Below are 22,055 nucleotides of genomic sequence, written 5' to 3'. Positions count from 1 at the left end.
CGCCGCTCCCGTCCCCGCCCCGACAACCGCCCCTAAACGCCAGCCGGCGTCAGCGAGGGAGAGAGAGCCGCGGCCTAGCGCTCCCAGCGTGCTGTGCTCCCGCTGCTGTCTCCGTGTGGTGAGCTCCGACGGCATTGGGCTGCGGCCGTGCAAGTCCCGCCCCTATGCGCTATAAAATGGCCTTGGCGGCGCTGCTGGGCGCTGTGCGTCCGAGTGTGCTCAGGTGGTCATGGATCAGCGCCTGGAGACTGCCCTGGGCAAGAGCGTTAAGCTCACCTTAACCTGTGGGGCTTTCCAGGGTGTGCTGCATCACATCAACCCCGGTTGTAACCTCCTGCTGCACACAGGTTGGGGCTGGTGATGGGCTCTGCCTCTCCTTGGCCTGAAAGGGGATGGTATGGGGCTGCTGGTTGCCTCGGCCTCCTCACAGCCTGGTTAGCAGTGGGGATGTGCCTTACGGGCTGGTAGCTTGTAAATAATCTGGCTTAAAACAATTATGACCTTACAGGGCAGGGTCTGTAAGTAGCCAAAACCACGCCTGGCTGAAGTGGTGTGGATGTGTGGTTCCTAATGCCAAAGCAGGTGTTAGGCTAAATAAAACACAGTCCTGAAGTTAAGATAACAATAATTGCTTTCATCTGTTTTCTAATTTAAGATTATATGAGTACAACAGATCAGAATTTCAACTACTGAGTGTAAAGAACCATTGTACAGGAATACTGTTCTGAAGAGCGGCAGAACTGTTGCATGAAATACTTAATCTAGTAGTTTTTGGATTGGGTTGGATTTATTTATTTATTTGTTTTGAGTTATTAGAACTATGTGGTCCTCTCATCTTGCTTTATTCTACAAATGATAAGCTTTTACCCACATGTCTCCATTTTCTCCTACTCCCTTATTGCAGTGAAGAACTTGGAAACTGGCAGGAGCTCCCCAGGAGTGAAGGTGTTTTTCAGCCAAGAAATAGTGAATGGTGAGGCTTTAATGAGTGCTGAGGCATGGGGGTCACATGTGTTTGATTCAGTCCAATTTTAGTTGCTGCTCAGTTTCTCAGCTGTGCAATTTCCCAATAAAACCAATGGGAAGCAGTGCTGTATAAGTCACATAGCTTTTGTTCCATTGTTGTTTGCTGCTGAAATAATAATTCTCCACTTTGTGAAGGTCTTGTGACTGTCCTGCATTAAAGCTTATGAGTCAAATAAACAGTTAAGTAGGACCACTGATGAGAATAACAGCTTGAAATTAATTAGTTCAGATGCACGTGCTCCCTGTTTACTTCCTGAAGGTGGAAGGAGTAACTGCACATTCATTGTGTGATGTTTTTGTGTTTTGTGTAAGTCTGGGAAGTAAAATTACCAAATGTTCTAGTTAATTTGGCTTTGCTTTTTACTTGCCCAGGTGAAGGTAGTCTCCATTAAGTGGTCTGCTTATGCAAGCCTTTGTGTGATTCACTAATAATAAAAATATGGAATTCTCATTTAAATTGTTCCCAGTATGTAAAGGCCCTGTGCGCTTCTATTGGCGTTTGCTATAAATCTTGGCTTGGAAACAGTGAGCTGAAGAGGTAATAGATGGAAGGTAACTTATCAAGTGTTTAACTGTGTCCATCTGCCTTCTTCCCATGTACCTAAGTGTATGTAAGGTAATTAGTTGTAGTTCTATACTGACTTTGGTTTTGGTGGGATGCAAGCCATCAGTTAGCCTTGTTAAAATGCTTCAGTTCTGCAATACACCTTTTTATAGACCACTTGTGTAAATTCCTACATCAGAATGAGTTTTAAATAATTTTGAGGTTTTTTTCCCCTCTTATAGCTGTGTCCTATTCTGATTAGTATATTTCTCCTTTTGTTGAGAAATAACTGTCAAAATGTTGCTGGTCAGCACCAAAATATAAATTGCTTACTTCTATTGCAGTGGAATTGCTGGATGAACCAGATTCAGAGAAGAAAACTGCAGTGCTGTCCGAGTATGTTGAAGTATTTCCTTCCTTTCATGATAAAAGTTGGGGTGGAGATGTACTCGGTTGGGAGGCCAACACCTGCATTCAATATCTTACTGGTGTTTAAACCCAACTCTGCCAATTTTGTATTTCACCTCACAAGAAGTGAGCAAGGTGATGAGTATCAGGCCTCCACTGTTTAAAAGACTTTTTCAGGCTGCTGCATATTATTTTTTTCTTCCCGTTGATGTTCCTAGGTATAATTTTCTTGATTTATTTGTGGTTTCAGGGTGAATTTGCCAAGTACATTTCTTCTGTGATTGTTGAGTAACTCCAGGGCAGTTGTACATAGGAGTTAAGTTTATTCATTTGCCCTTAAACTTACGTAAATGTAGCTTTAGGTAGCTGGTAAAATTATTCTTTGAACTCCTGCAGCCTGTGGTTCTTAGATGGCTTTGCTTTTGAGTCTTTTGGCAAGACCAGGTCTGAATAGTTTTTTCCTTTTTAGACAAGAACGAAGTGGTACCTAGCAAACAGCTTTCAAAGACAGCAAACACATGAAATTGTGATCAGCAGTGGCCTTCTTAATTCCTGTTGTCTTGTCTCTTTTGGCTTTGAATAAATATACCCATGCACGTACTTAAATATGCAGGTAGAGGACTGTTTAACTCTTTGGTCCTGACTTACAAGTATTTATTTAATAACCTCCTTTAAAGTGTAGTGAAGTTCCAGTGGATATAACTGTTCTACGTATTTATGAACTTGTAAAACCAGCCTTCAATTATAATATCTGATCTGTTATTTATTTTTTATGGATTCAGTGTAAAGATTTGCAGATGTTTAAACTGTGTCTTGAGCATATGTCATGCAATTCAGTCCTTGTAATTCTTTTTTTCCTTGAAACCTTCATAGTTGAGCTCTGCAATGAATGTCTGTTCAGGTTCTGTTTTCACCTTTCACTTTCAGACACATATCCTAAATTTCATGTAAAGATCCTCTGGGCAGAATAAACTTGTTTGAATAGCTTCAAATTCTTCCTTATGAATTGGGCCTAAACTTAATTCCTAAGATTAGGAAGTTGCTTCATGTGTAGCTGTTTATTGTTGGATGCAGGTGGATGGCATCACATTAAGAATTTTTCCTTGTTAAAATATCCAACCATAGTGAAATGTGTAATGCTTCGCTTTTGTGCATGTTTGTATGGCTGCTTTGCTCCTGCAGGTGCGCTTCATCTGTAGAGGAGAACAAAGGAGTAGACACAAGAAGAGCGCATGGTGGCCTGGGGAGTTCTCCATGTCTTTCCCTAGAGAGGCAGCTCAGGGCCTTTAATAGCTTAAGCATGAACTCCCTCCCAGGTAATGTCAATGTTAGCTGTAATGACAGACTGGTGTGATGGGAAGTATAATGGCAAAAGGATCAGTGTGATGAGAAGATGCTACAAAGTAAAGGGAAAGATTGCTCATCTGTCTCTGAGGATCTAGTTTAATAGAGGAAACTCCCCAGGGGAGGGATCTCCAGAGAAAGAGCCTTCTGTAGTGACAGTCAGTGTTTTAGATAGGGTTCAAGAGAGATGCAGCCAGATTCTGCCCCTTCTGATTGTGCTGATGAATTGCCTTCCCCTGTGTTCCCAGGGCTGATGGGGTCTTTTCTCCAGGTGCTCAATCAGTGGTACAGGCTGTGATTCAACAATTCCCATACATGGTCAAGTAGTGTAGTTGGTTTGTGTTAGTCAGTATCTTCCCTAGAAGCTGCAGTTTCTTGGCTTGACTGTTATCTGGACAGGCTGTGCTCTGCAAGAACAGTGGACATGGACAGATAGGCACAGAGCTTGTTATCTGCAGACATGCTTTTTGCATGCAGATATGTATGTGACATCAAAAAGAAACTCCTCCTTTCAGGAATGTTTGTCCTGTGGTTCACATCAATAGTAAAAGTGGATAATTGATCTTTTGGATAAATCAAAGTGCTTCAGTTGTTAAGCATTCCACTTCAGTGATTATTTAATGTTATACTTGTCCCTGAAATTTATATATAGACCACATAGACCATAGGCACTGACTCTGCCTACTGCAGGGGGATTGGAACTGGATGAGTTTTAAGATCCTTTTCTGTGATTTGCAGTTCTTATTCTATGATCTGTTTGTGTGTGTTCAGGAAGTAGAGAGATAAGAGCTGAACTGCTGAATTAGAGTGGTATTGTAACTGAAATATATACCGTCTGTAAGAGTTTGTTCAAGCAGAGAAAACATCTTTTTTGAATTTCATTTTAGAGAAGGAGGAAGAAGAGAGAATACAGTATACAGTTGTTGATTGCTTCCAGAAGAAGTTTGGCCCAGCAGTGAGTATAGAAGCTTTTATGCAGTGTATATGACTTCAAAGCCTCTTCTGTCCTAATTGCCAGTACAGGATTGTGAGCGTAGGTCCATGAGGAAAATTGTTTCTGCAGGCTGTAGTGAAGTTTGAGTTCTAAGTAGTAACCTGCTTCTTTAAGTTGAAATGGTATCCTTGGTGGCATTAAGGTATATTTAAGTTGTATGTACATGATGGAAATAGTTTGCAGCAGATAACATTGATTGTTGGTTATGGTTTTCAGAATCTGTATCAGCTGTGAAACGAGGTGAGGGGTCAGTATTGCAACTAGTGAGCAATGAAGAAGGTAACAGTACCAGGATTTGTTAGTGTTTGGAGAGGGAATTGGCAGTGCTGTTTTTATGGGTGTAACTTCAGAAATGCCTGGACCTTGGCTTTTTTTTTCTTTAAACTGTGTGTAACATCAGTGAATTTGGTAGAAAGGCTTTGCTTCAGAACTAATGATAGACTTATTAGACCTAATAGTATTTTTAGGTCTGAATTAGCCCAGCAATGCTGTATGTCATTGATGCCATTTTGTCTTGCAGCTAAGTCAGCTGAGATTTGGGTACTTATTATATGTATAATGCATGTTCGGATAAAATAGCCCTTTTACCACAGGGGATGATTTCCCTGATTGCAGAGGATTTTAATTTTTGCTTGAAAAGAAGCTGTCTTTTTCCTGCTCCTTTTATACAGTATGTACAGTATGGGTTAGTTCATCTTAATTGTCTGGGAGTAACAGTTTCATTTCTTATACTTAAGAAGATGAGTTATTGTTTTTTACCCCAAAGGAACACCTCCTTTGTGATCCCAAGGAAGTTCCTACAACCTACTTAAAAATTTAAGAGGAGATCAGGAGAGTCGATACTCTTTTAGTTAATCCATGATCTCTGTTAAATCTGTCATTGTTTCTACTTCTGTCATGCTGTGTCTCTAACTGAGCTGATACTGTCTGTTTCTCTTAGGTCACTGTATACTTGAGCTTTGTAGTTTGTGATTTATATTTACATTTCCTAAATTTGGATTATGACCAGAAAAATTCTACCTTACTATTTGTCTCTCTGCCTATTAGTCTCTGGCACTATTTATTTAGCCCTGTTTCCCATTAGTTGCTGCACCTGAAACAACAGGATGTTATCAGTGTTGTTGGAGAAGGTGTTAATTTTTGTCCCCATGGAAATCTCTTGTGGCTTCAGGTAAGAAACGTATGTTTTCCAACAAGTGGCCCTGCATAGCAGCAAAACTGGGAAATGTTTGGGGCCTAGCCTGTGTTTAAGACTTACATAACTGTTAAGGTAAAGGGATATGATTTTTCTCTAGGCAAGTTAAGTGTTTTATGGAAGATATGTTGCAGAAACAATTATGCCACTGTGAGGCAATCTTATAAGTAATTTATATTTAATATGAAGTAGTTTTTATATATTGTATAAATTATAAAATTTATTAAATATAAATAAACTATATAGCATATGTTTAACATTTGTTTGTAAAAACAATATAGTTTACTTGGCTTGCCATCTATATTTACTTCAGTAGAGGTATTACAACAATACAACTTTTGTCTATTAAATAGCTACAAGGCCTACCTAATCATAATGCCAATATAACTGAATTAGATGGAAAGATTAAAGTCTATTTAAAGATAAAAGATCTTGTCTGACTGTGTTATTAATATTTCAAAAGAGATAGAAAAGAGTATTGTTCAATATGCTCAAAAGCACCTTGGTTTATCTTCTAAACGTGCTCAGTCCTAAGCCTATTTATCTAAAGCAAAAACTTCTGTGGGAGTTTTGTACTTCAAACTTGCAGGAGTGTCTGCCTGCTGTGGATGAATTTGTATTAGCTGTGAAGACATGAGTTTGAGGATAGGCCATAAAATTTAGACCATTCTATCTGGAATGTCTTGGTGGAAAATGATATCCTTTATTTTTTGGTAGCAGTTTTTGAAAACAAAAGGAATGTCATCAACATGAGATTTTTGCTTGATGGTGTCAACTATTATGTTATCATAACAGTTTTAGGAATTTGTCTGGAGTACTTCAGCTAGAGTTTTCTTTTGATATGTCTCAATGCAGCTTAAAATGTGTACAGTATATTGCTGGATCATTCTTTCTAGCTTCTATATCTCTGCATGCTTGAAAAAGGAAGTTTCTCACAGGTTAGTGCTGAGGAAACTGAGGAAACCTTAATGTAAGCCCTTATGTGACAGATTGTTTTGTATGTAACAGTGTACTTTCTCCACCTTCACATCCATTGTTCTTTTGTTCCTTACTCATCTCTGCACATCAATTTGTAGATGGCAACAAAAAAACATGTTTTTCTATTTGATATTCTCCTTCTGGGACCTCAAGCTTTCAGAAATGGATTACAAGCTGTGCTAGAAGACAAAAACATTTTGAAGGTAAGGGTGGAAGGTGTAAGGATATCTAAGGTGATAGTGTATATATGTGTCTTGATCACCAGAAAAGTTGTGGTTGTGCACATACTTGTCTGACAGCTCTTTCTTGCTCCAGGTCATACATGACTGCCGTTGGATCTCAGATTGCCTCTTTCACAAGTATGGCATAGTTCTTGACAACGTCTTTGATACACAGGTACTCTTCAGATAATGTGGTTGGGAACAAACAAGGTATGCAGTCTGTTCCTGCTCTTCCTGTAAAGAGCAAAATGAATAAAACCAGGATTTGAAATGAGAAAACAATATTCTGTGCAGTTATTGTTGTTGGCTATTGATTGCTTTGCTTTGGGTTAACAGATAGTGGTCGTAACATATGAATACCTTCCATCACAGGTTGCTGATGTTCTGCAGTTCTCAATGGCAACAGGTGGCTTCTTTCCACACCGCACTTGCACGTTACAGGAGTGTCTGATGCAGCACTTGAGGATACCTTCCAAATGTAAAACCCTCATGAAGTGCAAGCAGCAAATGGCTTTGGTGGGTGATCTCTTCAGAGATTTTTATTTTAGTTTTTAAGAGTGTGATGCTGTTTAGTGGTTGGATTGCTGTAGTTAAGGACATTTTGTAACAGTCATCTGGGAGACAAACACAAGCTTCAGCTGCAGTATTTCTAGTATTTCCCAATAGTTCATTTGAAACTGAGGTATTGAAGAAACACAGAACTTGTGCAATAGAGATTATGTATAACTTGTAAAAAAAAAAAAAAAGTCAAGTATATTATGATACCCAGAACAATTCTGAAACTAGTCCAACAACAAATAAGTAAAAATGAGTCCTGAGTCAAGTAAGGAAAGGGGGAACTTCATGCTGGTGCAACTAGTGTGGAAAATTAGATTAGTGCTTCAGTGACATTTGCCATCTTAGGAATTCTACCTAGTTTCAGGCAGATAGGTGAGAGAATCTCACGTTAAATACTGGAATAGATGCATGTTTTTAAGCAATTCCACCTCCCAAACCTCCTCTGATATCTGCAGGGTTGTATGCAGAGAGACTTAAAAGCTGCGAGTGTTCAGTAACACTAAAGTAGATAGCAAGATCAGGTGATTCAACAGCAGAGGAATATGATTAAAAGCTTTATTATAGTTCTTACAACTAAATAACTTCTTGTTTGTATTGGGATGCACAGGAGAATCCTGATATATGGTTTTTGAGACCCCTTCCAGCTTCTCTGCTTCAAGTACTTGCTCTGAAGGCTATGTACCTTCTGCCTCTCCGCTCGTCTCTAATGGATAGCTTCATGGCAGACTTCACAGCTGTGGTACATGCTTACTTAAATACTTCACAGCATGGATCTGAAGATCAACTTGGAAGTATAAAGGTAGAAATTTCCTTGTTTCTCAGTTTGTGAAATAATCTAAGGCTCAAATGGATAAACTCTGGAAAACCTAATTGAAGTCTCTTCATCTGCAGATGTACAATCTGCGTTATGCCACATCTTGTTTTTAGCACTCAGTAGCAGAAGTGATGGTGTCTACAGCTCTCTAGCTGCATTTCAAGTCAGTCTGTTAGCATAAATCCACCTTAAGTTTGTGTTGCAGTTAGTGAGCTTGCAGCCCTTAAGGCACAGGCATAAATGCATTCTGTTCATTCTAGTCTGACACAGAAATTCTGGGCCCAGTTGATGGTGGGTGGGTGTGGACATGAAAAGAGAGAGGCAGCTGTAAAGTGGTGTTATCTGGAGTTGCCAGAGTTGCTTTATTTTGGTAGGAGACGTTACTCCCCAAGATGTGTTCTATTTTTCTTCACTCGTGTTGTCATTACTTTTGTGTGGTGGTGGACTCTTCTGTAATTCCTCGGTTATCTTTGAAAGGGGAGAGGTGTGGGATTTCTTTGGCTAAGGAACTTGACTTTCCTTGTTAATGGGAAGAACAGTTCTGTGCAAACTAAATAGGTAGTGGTGTTGGTGTGGTCTTTTTCAGTGTCTTTAGTGAAGAAATTATGGTGGGGACTGCAGTGTCTATGAAAGATATTGCTGCTGTTGCAATAAAGAAAAAAGTAAATGGTCAGACATACTCATTCATCACAAACAGAACTAATTTATGGTTAGATCCTGTCACTACCTCATTTTTGCAGTTGTAAATATTTTGAAATATTAGGAAAACTGAGTGCAGATCTGTCTTAAAGAATGAAAATATTTATTTTCCTGGTGTAACAAAGCATTCAGTCCTGGACTTGAATCCTTTAGGTATTATATATAGGCTCTGAACAGTAAATAACAGTAAATCCAATTATTAAGGATGTAGTAAGAGAAACTTACATAACCACAAGAGGTCACAGTTGCTTCACAGGTAGATATATCTGAAAACATTTTTAGTTTTCAATACCAAGACTTTATTTATGCTTCATGGGGGGGATGGGAGCAGACTGAACCTACCCTTTGTTGTTCCTAATCTCAGAAATAGCAGAAAGAAAAAGTGAGTGTGCGTCCTCATGGAGAAAAGCCAAGACCGTGCAGTTGCCTTTGTGGGTTGCTTCATGTAGTAACCGTTGAGGAAAGTGTGAATAAGGCTAATGAAGATAATTCTTTGCCATGCCTTGGGCCTCTGCCTGCCAATTCTCTTTAGTCAGTTTTCTAGGGGAATCTCTTAAGTGAGAAGTTCCTGTGTACCCTAATAGGCCCCAGGGGCAGAATACAGGAAGCACTTCCTGGCTAAATGCAGAACTCTTGCCAGTTCAGAATGTCCTGGGGGCTTTGGGATATACCCAGGAGTGCTTGATTTCAGACTTACGAATAATTGCAGGTACCTGTGCCTAATTTTGCCTTGTTTGCTGAAAATTCATGATTGCCAGAGAGTGAGCTTGTTTTGTTGCAGCCTGTTTCACCACAAGCTGATACTCTTCCTTATCATAAAGTTTTTGTGAAGAATTTGATGAGAACAAAGTCCTAGATTATCAGAGGCTATGGATAAGCTGCTACAAATAAAAATGGATCAGTGATATTTTATAGCTTTCGCAGCAATAAACTGGAATGAGCAGAACAAGTAGCAGTTATGTATTTTGTGCAAGTACCATGTAAATGAATCTTTGACACATACTGTAAATTTCATGAGCAATTACAGCTGTCACCAGCGAGTGTTGCTTTCAGTTGAGGTTTCATCCATATTTTCTTCCCCTTGGTTGTTTTTTTTTAGATGTTTTGCTGGAAATGGCAGAGAACCAGAGTATTTCTGGGCAGCCTTTCTGGCAAGACTTCCTTTCACCTTGTGTCTGGGCAGCCAAGTGCAGTATTCTGTCACTTGATATCTGTTTCAGCAGTAACAGAAAATGCATTGAGTATCTGGCCTGTGAACTGCTACACCAGTTGGGGGAGATGTAAAGTTGGCGTGATGCAAATCCATGGACAAGAGCTTCTTTTGGGGATGAGTTTTAGAAAAGATGAGTGTTAAGCATTCTGTCAGCAGGTGTTAGCAATAGGAAAGCATTTCCAGTGACCACAGCAGCTGAAATGTGTGATAATGCAGCTCTCTTGTTGATACAGTACTGGGAGAAGAGAATGGCTGCAGGGCAAATGAAAAGGAAAGACATCTCATGGATCTTCAGTTTTAGTTATCCCTGTACATTAATGCTTTCTGTAATTTTGTGTTATCACCTGCAGGGAGCATTTGAATCTGAGTAGCAGATGTTTCCTCCTTAGCACCCAACATTCTACCCTCAAAACAGCTGAGAAACAGTAAACTCTGAACTCCAGTACTTCATTAGCAAAATCATCACTGCATTCTTCTACATCTTTCTCAAACTGATAATCTGCTGCTGAATATTCAGCCAGGACTTCCCAACCTGAAGACTTACGCTGTTTCTTGTATGTTCAGTGTGACTTTCTGCCAGGAGTAATTGTTCACGTTGTGGATGCAGACATGAAGTTTATATGGGCTTCTGTGCCTCTATCTCTAGAATAGAGTTAGTAAAGAAGCAGTGTTAAGTTTCTTCTCCTTATAGATGTGTGTTGTTTGTGTTTGAGTGTTCTGAAATAACCACTGCATTCTGCTGTGTAGGACTTAAATTCAAAGAGAAATACTTCCTAGGAACCAATGTTGAGGAGCAAATACACTTCTACAAGGGCAGTGTTCTGAGTGGTAAAAGTTTACCAGGAGAGCTTTGGAACCAATAGAGTTTTTGCTCACTACCAGTATATCTACTGCAGTGCAGTATATAGTACCAAGTAGCATGTTCATGGCAGGTGATGGTAGGAAGTCTGTTCTCTTTATATATAATTGCATGCTTGAACAGTAAGTCCTCCTAACTGGTATGTGAGTGAGGGCCCCACATGTTGATCTTGTAAAGGGAATTTTCATGCAGATTGGCCTTAAGTGATTGAGGGCATAGGTTACTTCTCACTGTGCTTGTAAATTCACCCACTTGTAAATTCAAGTGGGTAAACAGACTGTGAGTGGGGCTTTCAATAAGTGCTCTGCTATTTTTTTCTTCTATCTTTTTTTCTTCTATTTGGCCTTCTTCTGGATCTGTGCGAATTTCTTGATGCAGGTTTTGAGATGCATACCTCCCCTTTACAACAGCTATGATAACTCTGTCCTGGTGTGTCCTACCTGTGTATTTGTTCATTCTGCTCTTAGTCTTTCTGCCAGTGAGCTCACGGGGCATCTCATTTAGCAACATGTAGCTTCCTGTATCTTCCTATGGACCTTCTTTAAATATTTAGCATCCTCCCATATTTCAATGTTAAATACAGGAGGGGAAAATGTTGCATTTGTTCCCATGCTGGTTTTGTGTTCTGGCTGTTGCTTTGCCCACCAATATGGCAGATGTTTCCTGTGCTTCTGGGGATAAAAGGAAGTTTTAGAAATTCATTTTTCTTATACTTGTGCAAATTGGGATTTTTTTTCTAGTCTGCCTTCATCCTTACTTTCATTTCTATACACCTAACTCTACTGAAGGATGGTTGCTGAGTAGTCTCTGTAGCCCTGCTCAGCAGTTGTCAGTTTCCTTTTGCTTTGTCATATATTTTGCTTTTAAGTAATGCGTACTCAGTGCTGCCTGTATGTTACCTTAAAGTGACTCTATGCTACTTGATAGGATTTGAATTTGTTTGGCTCCTTTTTCCTACTTGTTACAAGCTTATTTATATGTAATTGCCCTTCATAAGGATGAGAGCAATGGTGAATTTCCTTGATGCTTGTACAAACAGGGTGAGCATTGCAGTCCTTGTTAAATAGCAGTTCCTTGAATGTAATGTTTTGAATTGTGTTCCATGAACTGCTCAGAAGTGCATCTCCTTTCATGAAATTCGTAGGCAGCTGTTCCATTTATCTATGAACTACTGACTACTATTCTACATGAAGCTTGTTTGTTTGTTTAGGATAGAAATGCTCTGATTTGGAGAAAAGCTGGGAGAGGTGCCTTTGCAGTGGTTCCTACAAGGAAACATGAACTGAACATAAGTCTTTTGGGGCTTTATAACTTAGTAGTACAGAAGATCCCTGAAGAAGTCTTAATCCCATATGCAAAATCACAGAATCACAGAATTACCCGGGTTGGAAGGGACCTCAAGGATCATGTAGTTCCAACCCCCCTGCCTGGCAGGGCCACCAAACATACACATTTACTAGATCAGGTTGCCCAGGGCCCCGTCCAACCTGGTCTTGAACACCTCCAAGGACGGGGCATCCACAACCTCACTGGGCAGCCTGTTCCAGGACCTAACCACTCTTCTAGTAAAGAACTTTCCCCTAACATCCAACCTAAATCTTCCCTCCTTCAACTTAAAACCATTTCCCCTAGTCCTGCTATTATCAGCCCTTTCGAAGAGTTTACTCCCCTCCTGGGAGTAAGTTCCCTTCAGGTACTGAAAGGCTGCAATGAGGTCACCCCGCAACCTTCTCCAGGCTGAACAAACCCAACTCCCTCAGCCTGTCCTCATAATAAAATATCACTTAAATCCTGAAGATCTGCATAATAAAGGCATGAACAGTAAAGTAGGTCTAATATTTTTCCCTTTAGGCTGCCTTTGAGAGAAAGGATGGAGTCTCCCCAACCCAGATAGTGTTTGTATAAGCAGGTAGTTAATTCATGCTGTAGATTTAATAAGAAGTGATTGTTCTGTTTTGTTGCTGAATCAGAGGAAGCTCTTATCTGGTACCAACAAAAGTAGAGCATGTGTATGCGTATGTATGGCTTCTATTTCTTTTCTTTTTTCCTTATCAGCCTAATTGCCTGGAGCTGCCAAAGGAGCTGCGTCAGCTGGCAGACATCCAGAAGCTGCGAAGGGAGAAGGCAGTGAAGGAGCACAGAATAAATGAGGATGGGCTTTTGATCAGAAGAGTCGTAGAATTAAATGAGAGAAATCCACAGAAGGATGAAACCCACTGAGATGACAGGGTCTATCTTCTCCACATGAAGCAGTGTGTCGAACTACATCCTTCAGTAGTCAGGATCTACTTTATCAGTGAAAGGAAGAAAGTAAAAAGCAAGTGTCAAGTCTGTAAGAGCATCTCAGACTAACCTCAGGTTGGCTGTGAAAATCCTTGATGCAGGTAACTCAATAAGCTTGTGTTATGTGTCAGGACTTTCAAAGAATTAAGATGGAGCTGTTCCTCATGCGTAAGCACTGAACAAAAACACCTTTTCAAGGACAGGTGAGCAGGTTGTTGAGGAAAAATGTTGGTCTCTCTAATCCTAATTTCTGACTTAAGATCTATTTTGAGATCACTTTTTCCCATGAGCTGTTTTGGCTACCGTTTATTTTATCAGACTGTTGTCTTAGATTGCTTTGATACAACTTTGTTTGCATACGAAAGTTGTTTGCAACTGTTGTAGATACTTAAAACTCTCACTCAAACCAAATATGTGAAGGGGGAGCTTGTGAGATGCCTGTTCATTGATATTAGAAAGGGTTTGCTTGGAAAAGTTATTTTCTTAAAACTAACAAAAAGTTGTGGCCGGCCCAGATGGGCTTGGTTTATAGATGGGTCTCTTTGGCATAACTGTACAAGTCTTGCATAGGAGAATGCAAGAGATCACACTGTATGGAACAGCAGTGCCGGCAGAAACAGCAGAGGAATATAGATTAAAAAAAGGCTCTTTTCTGCCAAGACAGAATTACTGTTGTGCTAACTGGCAAAAGCAGCACTGTGCTTGTAAAGCTGCAGCCCACCTGTCAGCGCTACTGTGGCATATAGATAAGACAGAGACTGTAGCGTGTACACAGAAAAGCATCTGTTCTAAAGGGGAAAACAGTTGAATGAGTCTGAGTTATGCTTAGAGTTTTCCTCAATAAAAATTAGAAAGGCGAAACTTATTTCCAGTGTATTTGCTTTGTTGTTCATTGAAGTACTAGACCGCAGGTGTCTAAATGAGGTTATGGAACGGTAGATGTGCTTATTGCAGGAAGGGGCAGAAGGCTGAAGGTTTGATCTCTGCCTGGGGGGGGGTTGGGCTCAATGACCTCTGGAGGGTCCCTCCCAAAGCCTGTGATTCTGTCATCTTTGACAGTGCACTTCTTCAGTGTTGTGTAATTGTAGTTATTTGTGATTGAAGCGTACAGTTATTTTATCTTGGATCACTGTAGGAAACCGGAACAGGCTTGAAACGTTTCTTCAGCCTTTTCATGTGGCTGTTGAGACTTGTTTAATCGGGTCTATGAGGAGCTGCTGTGTTGAGCCCTGCTCAGCACTGGGCTGTGTGTGTTCGGATAAGGACAGCTGGAGGAAGCTCTCACCGTGGCGTCCACCAGCCGTTGTGTCCATCTCCCCTGCCGTACCTCCTCACGTGTCAGTACAGCACAACGCCCGGCAGCTCAGCACGCGGCAGCCGTTCTGCCCGTTCACCCGCCCCCCGGCCTCGTGTCGGCCCGCGGCAGCCGCCACCATGGGCCCCTCCGCCCTTCCGGCGGCTCAAGGGCGGACGGACGTCACTTCCGGTGTTCGTGAGCCTCCCGCCGCAGACATCGCGAGAGCTGCCCCCGCCTCGCGCGAGACTCGCCGGCTCACCCGGCCGCTTCGCCCGAGTCCCTTCGGCAATTTCCGTCGTTGCCAGACTCTACCAATCGGCCCGACGAGCGCATCGATGAGCGCGGACCCCCCGCGGGCTACGCGCGAGGCCGCGGCCTGGGCGCGGTCCCGGTGCTCGTACCTTGGCGGCACCGTGGCCGCTGGGGCGACGAGCCCGAGACGCGGGGCCGGAGCGGCGGGGCCGGCGTGCGGGGCTCGATTGTTCAGGCCTGGCCATGGCGCCTCTCCTCCCCCCCGCCATGGCTCCCCGTGTCCCCGCTCCTCTCCTCTCAGTGAGCGAAAGTGGCCGCCGCCGCCGTCCCAGCGCCCGCGGCCGCCGCCTCCTCCTCAGCTGCAGCGCGGGCGCCATCTTGGCGAGGCGGGAGCCGGGAGCGCCCCGCGGCAGGAGTCGGGCGGCGGCGGCCCCGTGGACGCGCGGCTTGAGGCCGGGCGGAGCGAGCGGGGCGGCGAGCCCCGGGGACACCCCCAGCGCCCGCACCGCGCCGCAGCCGGGCCCAAGCCACAGGTGAGCGACGCGGCGGCCGCGCGGGGACGCGTCGGGCCGGTGTTGGGCCGCGCTCCGCCGGGACGACGCTACCCCCCCCCCTCCCCGAGCGGCGGCGGCGGCGGTCGGGCCTTTTCTTAAAGGCGCAGCCCCTTCCCCGCCCGCCGCCGGCAGCGCCGCGGGCCGCACCCCCCGCTCTGCCCCCGCCGCCCGCGGCGCCGCACGGCGGCCCCGGGACCCCGAGGGCGAACGGGGCGGGGGGGGTCGGGGCGCGGGGGGGGGGTCGTGCACCTGCGGGCGCACGTGCGTGCGGGGGGCGGCGGCGCGTGCGCGGCCGGGAGGGGGAACGGGGGGTGCGGAGTGCGGGCGGGGCCGCGGAGTGCGGGCGGGGCCGCGGGGTGTCGCCATGGGGGGCAGGGCCGGGCAGCGGCCGGCTCCGCTGAACCTTCCCCCTCCCCCCGCGCGGCGCTGCCCGCCCGGCCCGGCCCGGGGGCGTGAGGTGCCGGCGGGCGGCGGGGCGGGCCGGGAAGAGGAGGAGGAGGAAACGGTGGCCGCGCCCCGGCCTCGCGTGGGCGCCCGGCGGCGGGGCCGTCGCTTGTCGGGGTCCGGCGCCGCGTCAGCACGATGCCGCGCCGCCGTGGGATGTGGTGTGCGGCCGCGGGCGGGCCTGCCGCACGGGTGTACGGGGAAACGCCGGGGGGCGATGCCGCTGTCAGACGGTGACGGGGCGGGGAGCCCCTGCGCGATGGGACGGGGTAACGGCCTGAAACCGAGACGGGCGGGTTGAAGTTGGGCGCCGGGAGGAAATCCTGCGCGCCGAGGGCGGTGAGGAGCCGGCCCGGCTGCACGGAGCGCTGGGTGCCCCGGCCCCGGAGGCGGTCAGGACCCGGTTGGATGCGGCTGTGGGCAGCTGGGTTGGTGGGGGCAGCCCTGCCTGCCTGCAGCGAGGGTGGGACCGAGAAGACTGAGTTCCCTTCCATCCCAGTTCTGCGGTTATGACAGTTCCTTCGGACTACTTTTTCCTCATGTGTGTGGAACGGTTCGGCCAAAACCCTTTTTTTTATAGCAAGTCTTCACGTGCATTGCTAGAATGCTACCTTTTTTCTTATGCAAACCTTCTGTTTGTATATGTTTTGTGTACCTCATACACCTGTGTGTTAGCAACACTTACCCGTCTTTCATTTCCATGGATCAATACTGATATTCCTGTAGTCACCCCCTCAGTGTGTACTTGTAGGACTGGGCTGTGACTTCCATGAGGTTGGTAAGGCTGAGAGCAGTAAGGGAGAAGAGGAAGAGAGGGCCACAGCTTGAACTTCTCCCCAGTGCTTGAGGATGTTTCCTCTAGGTCACCTCTAAGCCATCTCTTCCATATGTGTTGCTAAGATTGCTTCAAATCCCGCCTCGTGCTTCTCGGCTGTTAACATGAGCAGGTTCTGTTCTGCTTAGATATAACGTAAAGGCGCTGTGTTCTGCAGAAAGCGTGCTGCGTGGAGAGCTGAATTATGCGGTAGGGGCTGCTTAGGTGGCAAGAAGAAAACGATTCTCTTAGGGCTGTCCTGGGCATGCTTTCCTTTTTGTGAGCTGGGGCAAAAGGGTGACATGCAGACAGGCAGTCTGTGTGTGCTGCCTCTGTGTTGTGGGCACAGTGCCCCAGTGGCTCTTCTCTGTGTTTAAAAGCAGTTAAAGTGGAGCTGAAATCAATGAAGCGCTGTCTTGTTCCTTGGAAAGCAATACAGAACCTTGCTACAAAAGCAGAACAGCACAGCACCGTGTGTGGAGCAGTGTGTAGTTTTAACTAAGTACGTTCCTTGGATAAGTGATTAAAAGGATTCCTTAGCTACTGCAAAGCAAAAAGATGCAAAGTTATCTTCAGTTCCACGTACTTATTCAGCCTGCACGTAGTGGGTCTGCACTATGAAGAGCTTGAGTGCCGTATGAAGTGCTCTTCTGACTGGTGTTTGAAAAGCAATGGGCTCTCAGGTATCAGAGTTGCATTTAGGAGCGTTACTGCCATGGAAGGACTATGTGGGAATTGTCTTTACTTAAACACTGGGCATATAATGAACAGTGGAGAACGGTTGTCTGTGTAACTGTTCATTTATCAAACTAAATGCTGTTTCTCCCCTTTCAGTTTTTATTCTCCAAGTAAAAAACCCCTTCAGGCTCCTTCGTGCCACTGCAATTGCCTGAATTAGAGATTCCATGTGTATAAGAAAAGGTGACAAAAATGCACCTAAGTGATACTGTACTCGTGAATTTCCCTTTTAAGCCTTGACCTGTGTGGATGTGGATGTTTGTGCCAGGAGTGATTTTGGAGATGTGACTGTAGAGTGTTCTTAGAGCATTTGCTGTTACAGGGAGAGTTGTGTGTCTGATTCATACATGTATTCAAGGTGTTCATGTTAGTTTGGAAAACCTTCGTGACAAAATGCAAAGCATAAAAAGATGGTGTAAGAAAAAACATAGGGAAAATCGCTGAAATTCTGAGGGAACTAAAACAGTTTAGAAGGTTGTATTCAATTCTTAATCCTGCTCTCTGGATAAAACTTCTCAAGGTGTAAGTGGAGGTGTGAGAAGTGCATAAATCCCCGTATAAACTGGGATTTGAGCTTTTGGCCCATTTCAGTGTGTGGTTCGTGTGCTGACACTGGTTTGGAAGAGAGCTGAGAAGCCACTCGTGTGGGTTGAAATGCCCAAGTGGACGTGCTCACCAGCCGGCTGGTTGCACTCAGCATGCAGATACTCAGCATGCAGATACTCAGCATGGCAGCTGAGCCCATTGGGATTAGTTTCCCTTGCTGATTTGCCCCAGGCTAAGTACAGACTCTGTGGATTAGTTGCTGTGCTGTACCTTAGCCCTCTGAGGAAGCTTGCATTTGTGTGTGTGCCCTCAGGAGCGTGGTTACCATCGATGTGTGTAATGCTTCCTGTTGGCATAGGGCATAAAAAGAAGAGAAAGTAATCTGCTGGGCCTCACCAAAGTGTAGAAATGCCAGTGATGAAAGGGATATAAGAAGAAAAAGATGACTCCTGGAGAAGCAGTACAAAGAAAGCCCCATCCAGCTAAGCAGGAGCTCAGTACGCTTGCCGCTTATGGGGCTCCTGCTTTAAAATGATACTGGTAGCAGAAACCTGTTGGACTTCATTCAGAAATAGCCAATAGGTGTTAAACGCAGTAAGTCTGCTGTTAAAGCTGAGCTGGTTCATGAGAGCAGTGCTGTGGCTGGCTTGGTGGTGCAGGTCAGTGGGCATAAAACTCAGGCAAGTTGTGTAAAGCCTGGCTGCTTCCTGAGGATGCCCTTGGAGGGCGCTTCTCCAGTGCTGTGTTTGCTTACTGACAGTGGGCAGGCTTGAAAACCAAAGTAAATGAGTAAGCCCAGTACCATCATTAATGAATGAGCAATGTGTTTTAAAGGACAAGGCAGGTATCCTGAGAGTGAACTTGGATCTGTAAGAAAATGTATCGTTTTGAAAGTTATTTCTGTCAAATTGGTATCTAAGCAGGAGAGATAGAGAGCGTAGCTGTTAGCATATAAATAAATGGCTGAATTCAGTGCCTGAGTTCTTCTGTATTCAATATGCATCTGTAGCTCTCAGTCTGGGGCATCGCTGATATATGTACGGGAGCTCTGAAGCTCTCATGTGATTATTTGGTTATTTAGGAGGCAGAGTGAACACCAGTAACTGTTCTGAAGACAAGAGTAATTAACCATGTGTGTACGTGAACCTTTTGGGACGGTTAAAAGAGGAAAACGGTGAAAAGCTTGTGAGGCCTGAGATGTGGGGTGCTGTTACTGGGCCAGCACAAGGAGGACTTCGTTATGATTGCTCTCTTATTATTTTTCCATTCATTTTGCTGCTAAGCTTGTAGCGTTTTGTTAGGCCAAGTCTCATGGGGTAGAAAGGAGCACATTCGGTCTGTTGGTGTCCTCAAGGCATAGTGAAGCAGGAAGCACTGCAACCCAGTGTTGAGGTTGGGGAGCACCTTGGGGTGAAGGATGTCTTGTGGCTGTGAGCAAACCTGTTCAGTGATGGTTCTGTGTGGTATTTTGGCTGGAAACTGAAATGATGCCATATTCACAAAATACATTCCAGCTCTTGTTTACAGAAAGTGTTTGTTTGTTGGTTTTTTTTCCTGATATTATAAGTATTGAATCTTGCTCTTTACCATGCATAATTCTTGTTAAGCTGCTTGTGTGATAGATACATCAATTTTGTTAACATGATACTAAACTGCTTTCACCTTTTTGGCATCGTTTTTTATCCATTCCTTCCAAAATCTCCATCAGACACACAAGTTTCATGTTTCCTCTCATTTTCTCACCTCTTTACTTTCTTTGTGACCCTTTGTTTCTTAGGAGACAGTCTTTGTTTTAGGTGGTGGTTTTTCTTTTTATGCATCCCTTCCTCCCCCCAGGTGGATGATAAAGAATATCACACAGATACTTTAAAACTTCTGGGGCAACATTAATCTTACGTATTTGTTTATTTGTTGTGTAGGGAAGGCTTTCAGGAGCTTCCTTCTGTCTTGCTAACCTCTGCTTGAAACAAATGTTTCATGACAGAGGTCATCCGTTGTATTTCTGCCAGGCATGAGAAGGTCCAGTATATAGAAAATCGAACCTAGGCAGCTTCAGTCTAAGAGTCATTTTTAAATGAGTGCCATTATCCCTTCTAACAGATCCTGGCATTCTGTTGCTTATTCTGTAGCAAAGACATGGCGTGAAGCCTGAATATTTGTTAAGAAATAATACATTTTGCTTTCAACCATGCCTGTTAGTCTAAAGGTGGTGGTCACTTATAATCTTTTTCTTTAATACTGGAAGATTTGAATCTATTCTGTAATATTTTTTTTTTAGTATAAAGGACTTGGGAGAAAGATGCTGACTGTAGACATAGAACAGTTAGAAGAGCAGATGCTTAAGCTTCATTCATAAACTCATAAACAATGTAGTCGATAATTCAGTAACTGAAGAAATACATATAAGATGTTTTTCAGTAATGTAACGTGAAATTTGTTTCATGGTTTGGTAGTATCTCCGTGAAGTAATACAAGCCAGAAGAATCCTTTAGAAGAACATTCAATCTTTCTATAACTGACTTTTTCATTTTATCCTCTTCCATAAGCAAAAATTTTAGTTGGAGGCATTTATGTAATAGTCAATAGTATGATACTTAGGGCATTAATGGTGCTTTCATTTATGCAGCTACAGCTGTAGATTGGATGTGTTGGCATTTGGGTGTCACATGCAGTAGGTTTGCCTGCTCACCTTGATCTTTCTTCTCAGAGGTGGTGGCAGCGATGATAATTGTGATTTCCTCTCAACAGCTGCATGTTCAGAGGCATCTGTGCATGAGAAGTTTGTTCTATGGCCTCGGAGCTGGGTGCCAGGGAGGATGGCAGCTGCTCAGAGCTGGCAAAGCCTCTTTATCTGCAGTACCTGGAGAAAGCTCTGCGATTGGATCAGTTTTTACGACAAACGTCTGCCATCTTTAACAGGAATATATCCAGGTACTAAAACCTTTTCCACAAGGAATATCAAGGAAAGACAAGCATTTTTATAATGTTGTTCTCAGGCAATACCATAGTAGGAGTTTACTTGATCGTTAGGAATGACGTGTTTATTATAAAACCTTCTCTTGTAAAGAATTTGCACTGTACTTCTCTTCTCGTTGATAATTCATCATATGGCCTGCCCAGGTACAAATTAGTAAGATGTTTTAAAGCTCTTTGTCATAGTTGAGTGGCTAAAACTTTCTTTGCCTGCAAAAAATAGGTTGAACAAGCATTAAGTTAATTTTTTAGGGAACTGGCATGTAGCTGTAAGTGGAATGCAAACAGTGTTGTCAGATGCAGCGTTTCTGATTGTAAGTTGTACCATTGAGAAGTGACTCATCAAGGTGCATTTCTGTCCAAAAGCAATTTACTTCTAATTTTATCAGTGTTCCATAATTATAATCTTACAGAACTGAAAAGCACGTGTATAATAGATAGCTGGTATATTACAGGCCTATAGGATTCACGCAAGGAATAAAATACACTTTATATCTTTTACATGTACAGTAGTGCTGGGAATAACAATATTGCGCTTTGATTTGACTCAGCACTACATTTCTTGGTTAGTTTGTGCCTCGAGTATGAAATATCTATCTCGAGACTAAGGACGCAGCTTGATAGCATAACCTGACTGGTCTGATGATTAACTGCTGCTGAGGGTTTAATGCTAAATTATTAACAGCAATATTTGTAGTGTGCAGAATTGCAGCTGAGCCTGCCTTAGTTCTCAGACCTTTAGGCAAATGGCCACATGCAAGGAAAGCTGCACAGACATCTTCTCTTTTGAATGTTTTCCTTTCACTCTCAGCACATTATGTATCTTTTTGCAGCGATGAAAGTGAGGATGGATTGGAGGACAATCCTTTGTTGGCTCAATCTGGGGATCCTCTGATGCAAGTTAAAGAAGAGCCTCCAAATGCTTTGCTTGGGGAATCTTCTGGAGTAGGGAATTCTGGAGTGCTGAACACACATTCCCTGAATGGAGTACTGCAGCCAGGTAGTCATCTACTGAGTTGAATCTGCTCACTTTGGGGCAGGCTGCAAAAAGCATTATTTCTGAAGAAATTTGTTTTTATATTTTCTTTAAACAGAGCCAAAGTCTGAAAAAGGGAGCTTGTATAACTTTTCTAAACTGAAGAAAAGCAGAAAGTGGCTGAAGGTAAGGGTATTACAGAGAAATCTGAGAAGAATAGAAGAGTCCTAGTTAACACCCCGTAGACAGGGGTGAATAAGGGGCTCTGTCTTCTCATCTGGTATAGATCATGGAGTCCTGAACATCTAACAATGTTGGCGGCAAA

The 22,055-nt window shown here is 43.7% G+C and overlaps 2 protein-coding genes across 6 annotated transcripts in view; both read left to right on the top strand.

Annotated features, from left to right (window-relative positions):
* Positions 1 to 18: 18 nt before the first annotated feature.
* Positions 19 to 14,001, top strand: EXD1 (exonuclease 3'-5' domain containing 1). 3 transcript variants are annotated; one of them, XM_085550274.1, is made up of 11 exons: positions 19 to 118; positions 905 to 973; positions 1,915 to 1,966; positions 3,161 to 3,294; positions 4,210 to 4,277; positions 5,401 to 5,487; positions 6,588 to 6,692; positions 6,805 to 6,885; positions 7,083 to 7,226; positions 7,876 to 8,067; positions 12,909 to 14,001. In XM_085550274.1, the coding sequence occupies exons 4-11, from the start codon at positions 3,279 to 3,281 to the stop codon at positions 13,071 to 13,073; spliced, it is 858 nt and encodes a 285-aa protein (XP_085406400.1). In that variant the 5' UTR covers positions 19 to 118; positions 905 to 973; positions 1,915 to 1,966; positions 3,161 to 3,278; the 3' UTR covers positions 13,074 to 14,001. The 3 variants fall into 3 exon arrangements, with proteins under 3 accessions (XP_085406400.1, XP_015719744.2, XP_085406399.1); XM_015864258.3 differs by lacking the exon at positions 19 to 118 and adding an exon at positions 151 to 347; XM_085550273.1 differs by lacking the exons at positions 19 to 118; positions 3,161 to 3,294 and adding an exon at positions 169 to 347.
* Positions 14,002 to 14,925: 924 nt separating this feature from the next.
* INO80 (INO80 complex ATPase subunit) overlaps positions 14,926 to 22,055 on the top strand; it is a 53,960-nt gene continuing 46,830 nt past the window's right edge. Inside the window, exons 1-4 of one of the 3 annotated variants that reach the window (XM_015864248.3) lie at positions 14,926 to 15,218; positions 20,530 to 20,712; positions 21,588 to 21,754; positions 21,849 to 21,916. In XM_015864248.3, the coding sequence (XP_015719734.1) occupies positions 20,570 to 20,712; positions 21,588 to 21,754; positions 21,849 to 21,916 (378 nt within the window). In that variant the 5' untranslated portion in view covers positions 14,926 to 15,218; positions 20,530 to 20,569. Of the gene's footprint in view, positions 15,219 to 15,722; positions 16,225 to 20,529; positions 20,713 to 21,587; positions 21,755 to 21,848; positions 21,917 to 22,055 lie in introns of those variants that run through there. The other 2 variants (XM_015864251.3, XM_085550272.1) reach the window with 2 other exon arrangements.

Source organism: Coturnix japonica, chromosome 5 (genome assembly GCF_054131305.1).
Source record: "Coturnix japonica strain WE chromosome 5, WE-NBRP24, whole genome shotgun sequence".
Taxonomy (NCBI): Eukaryota; Metazoa; Chordata; class Aves; order Galliformes; family Phasianidae; genus Coturnix; species Coturnix japonica.
This window is presented reverse-complemented; position numbering and strand designations above follow the sequence as displayed.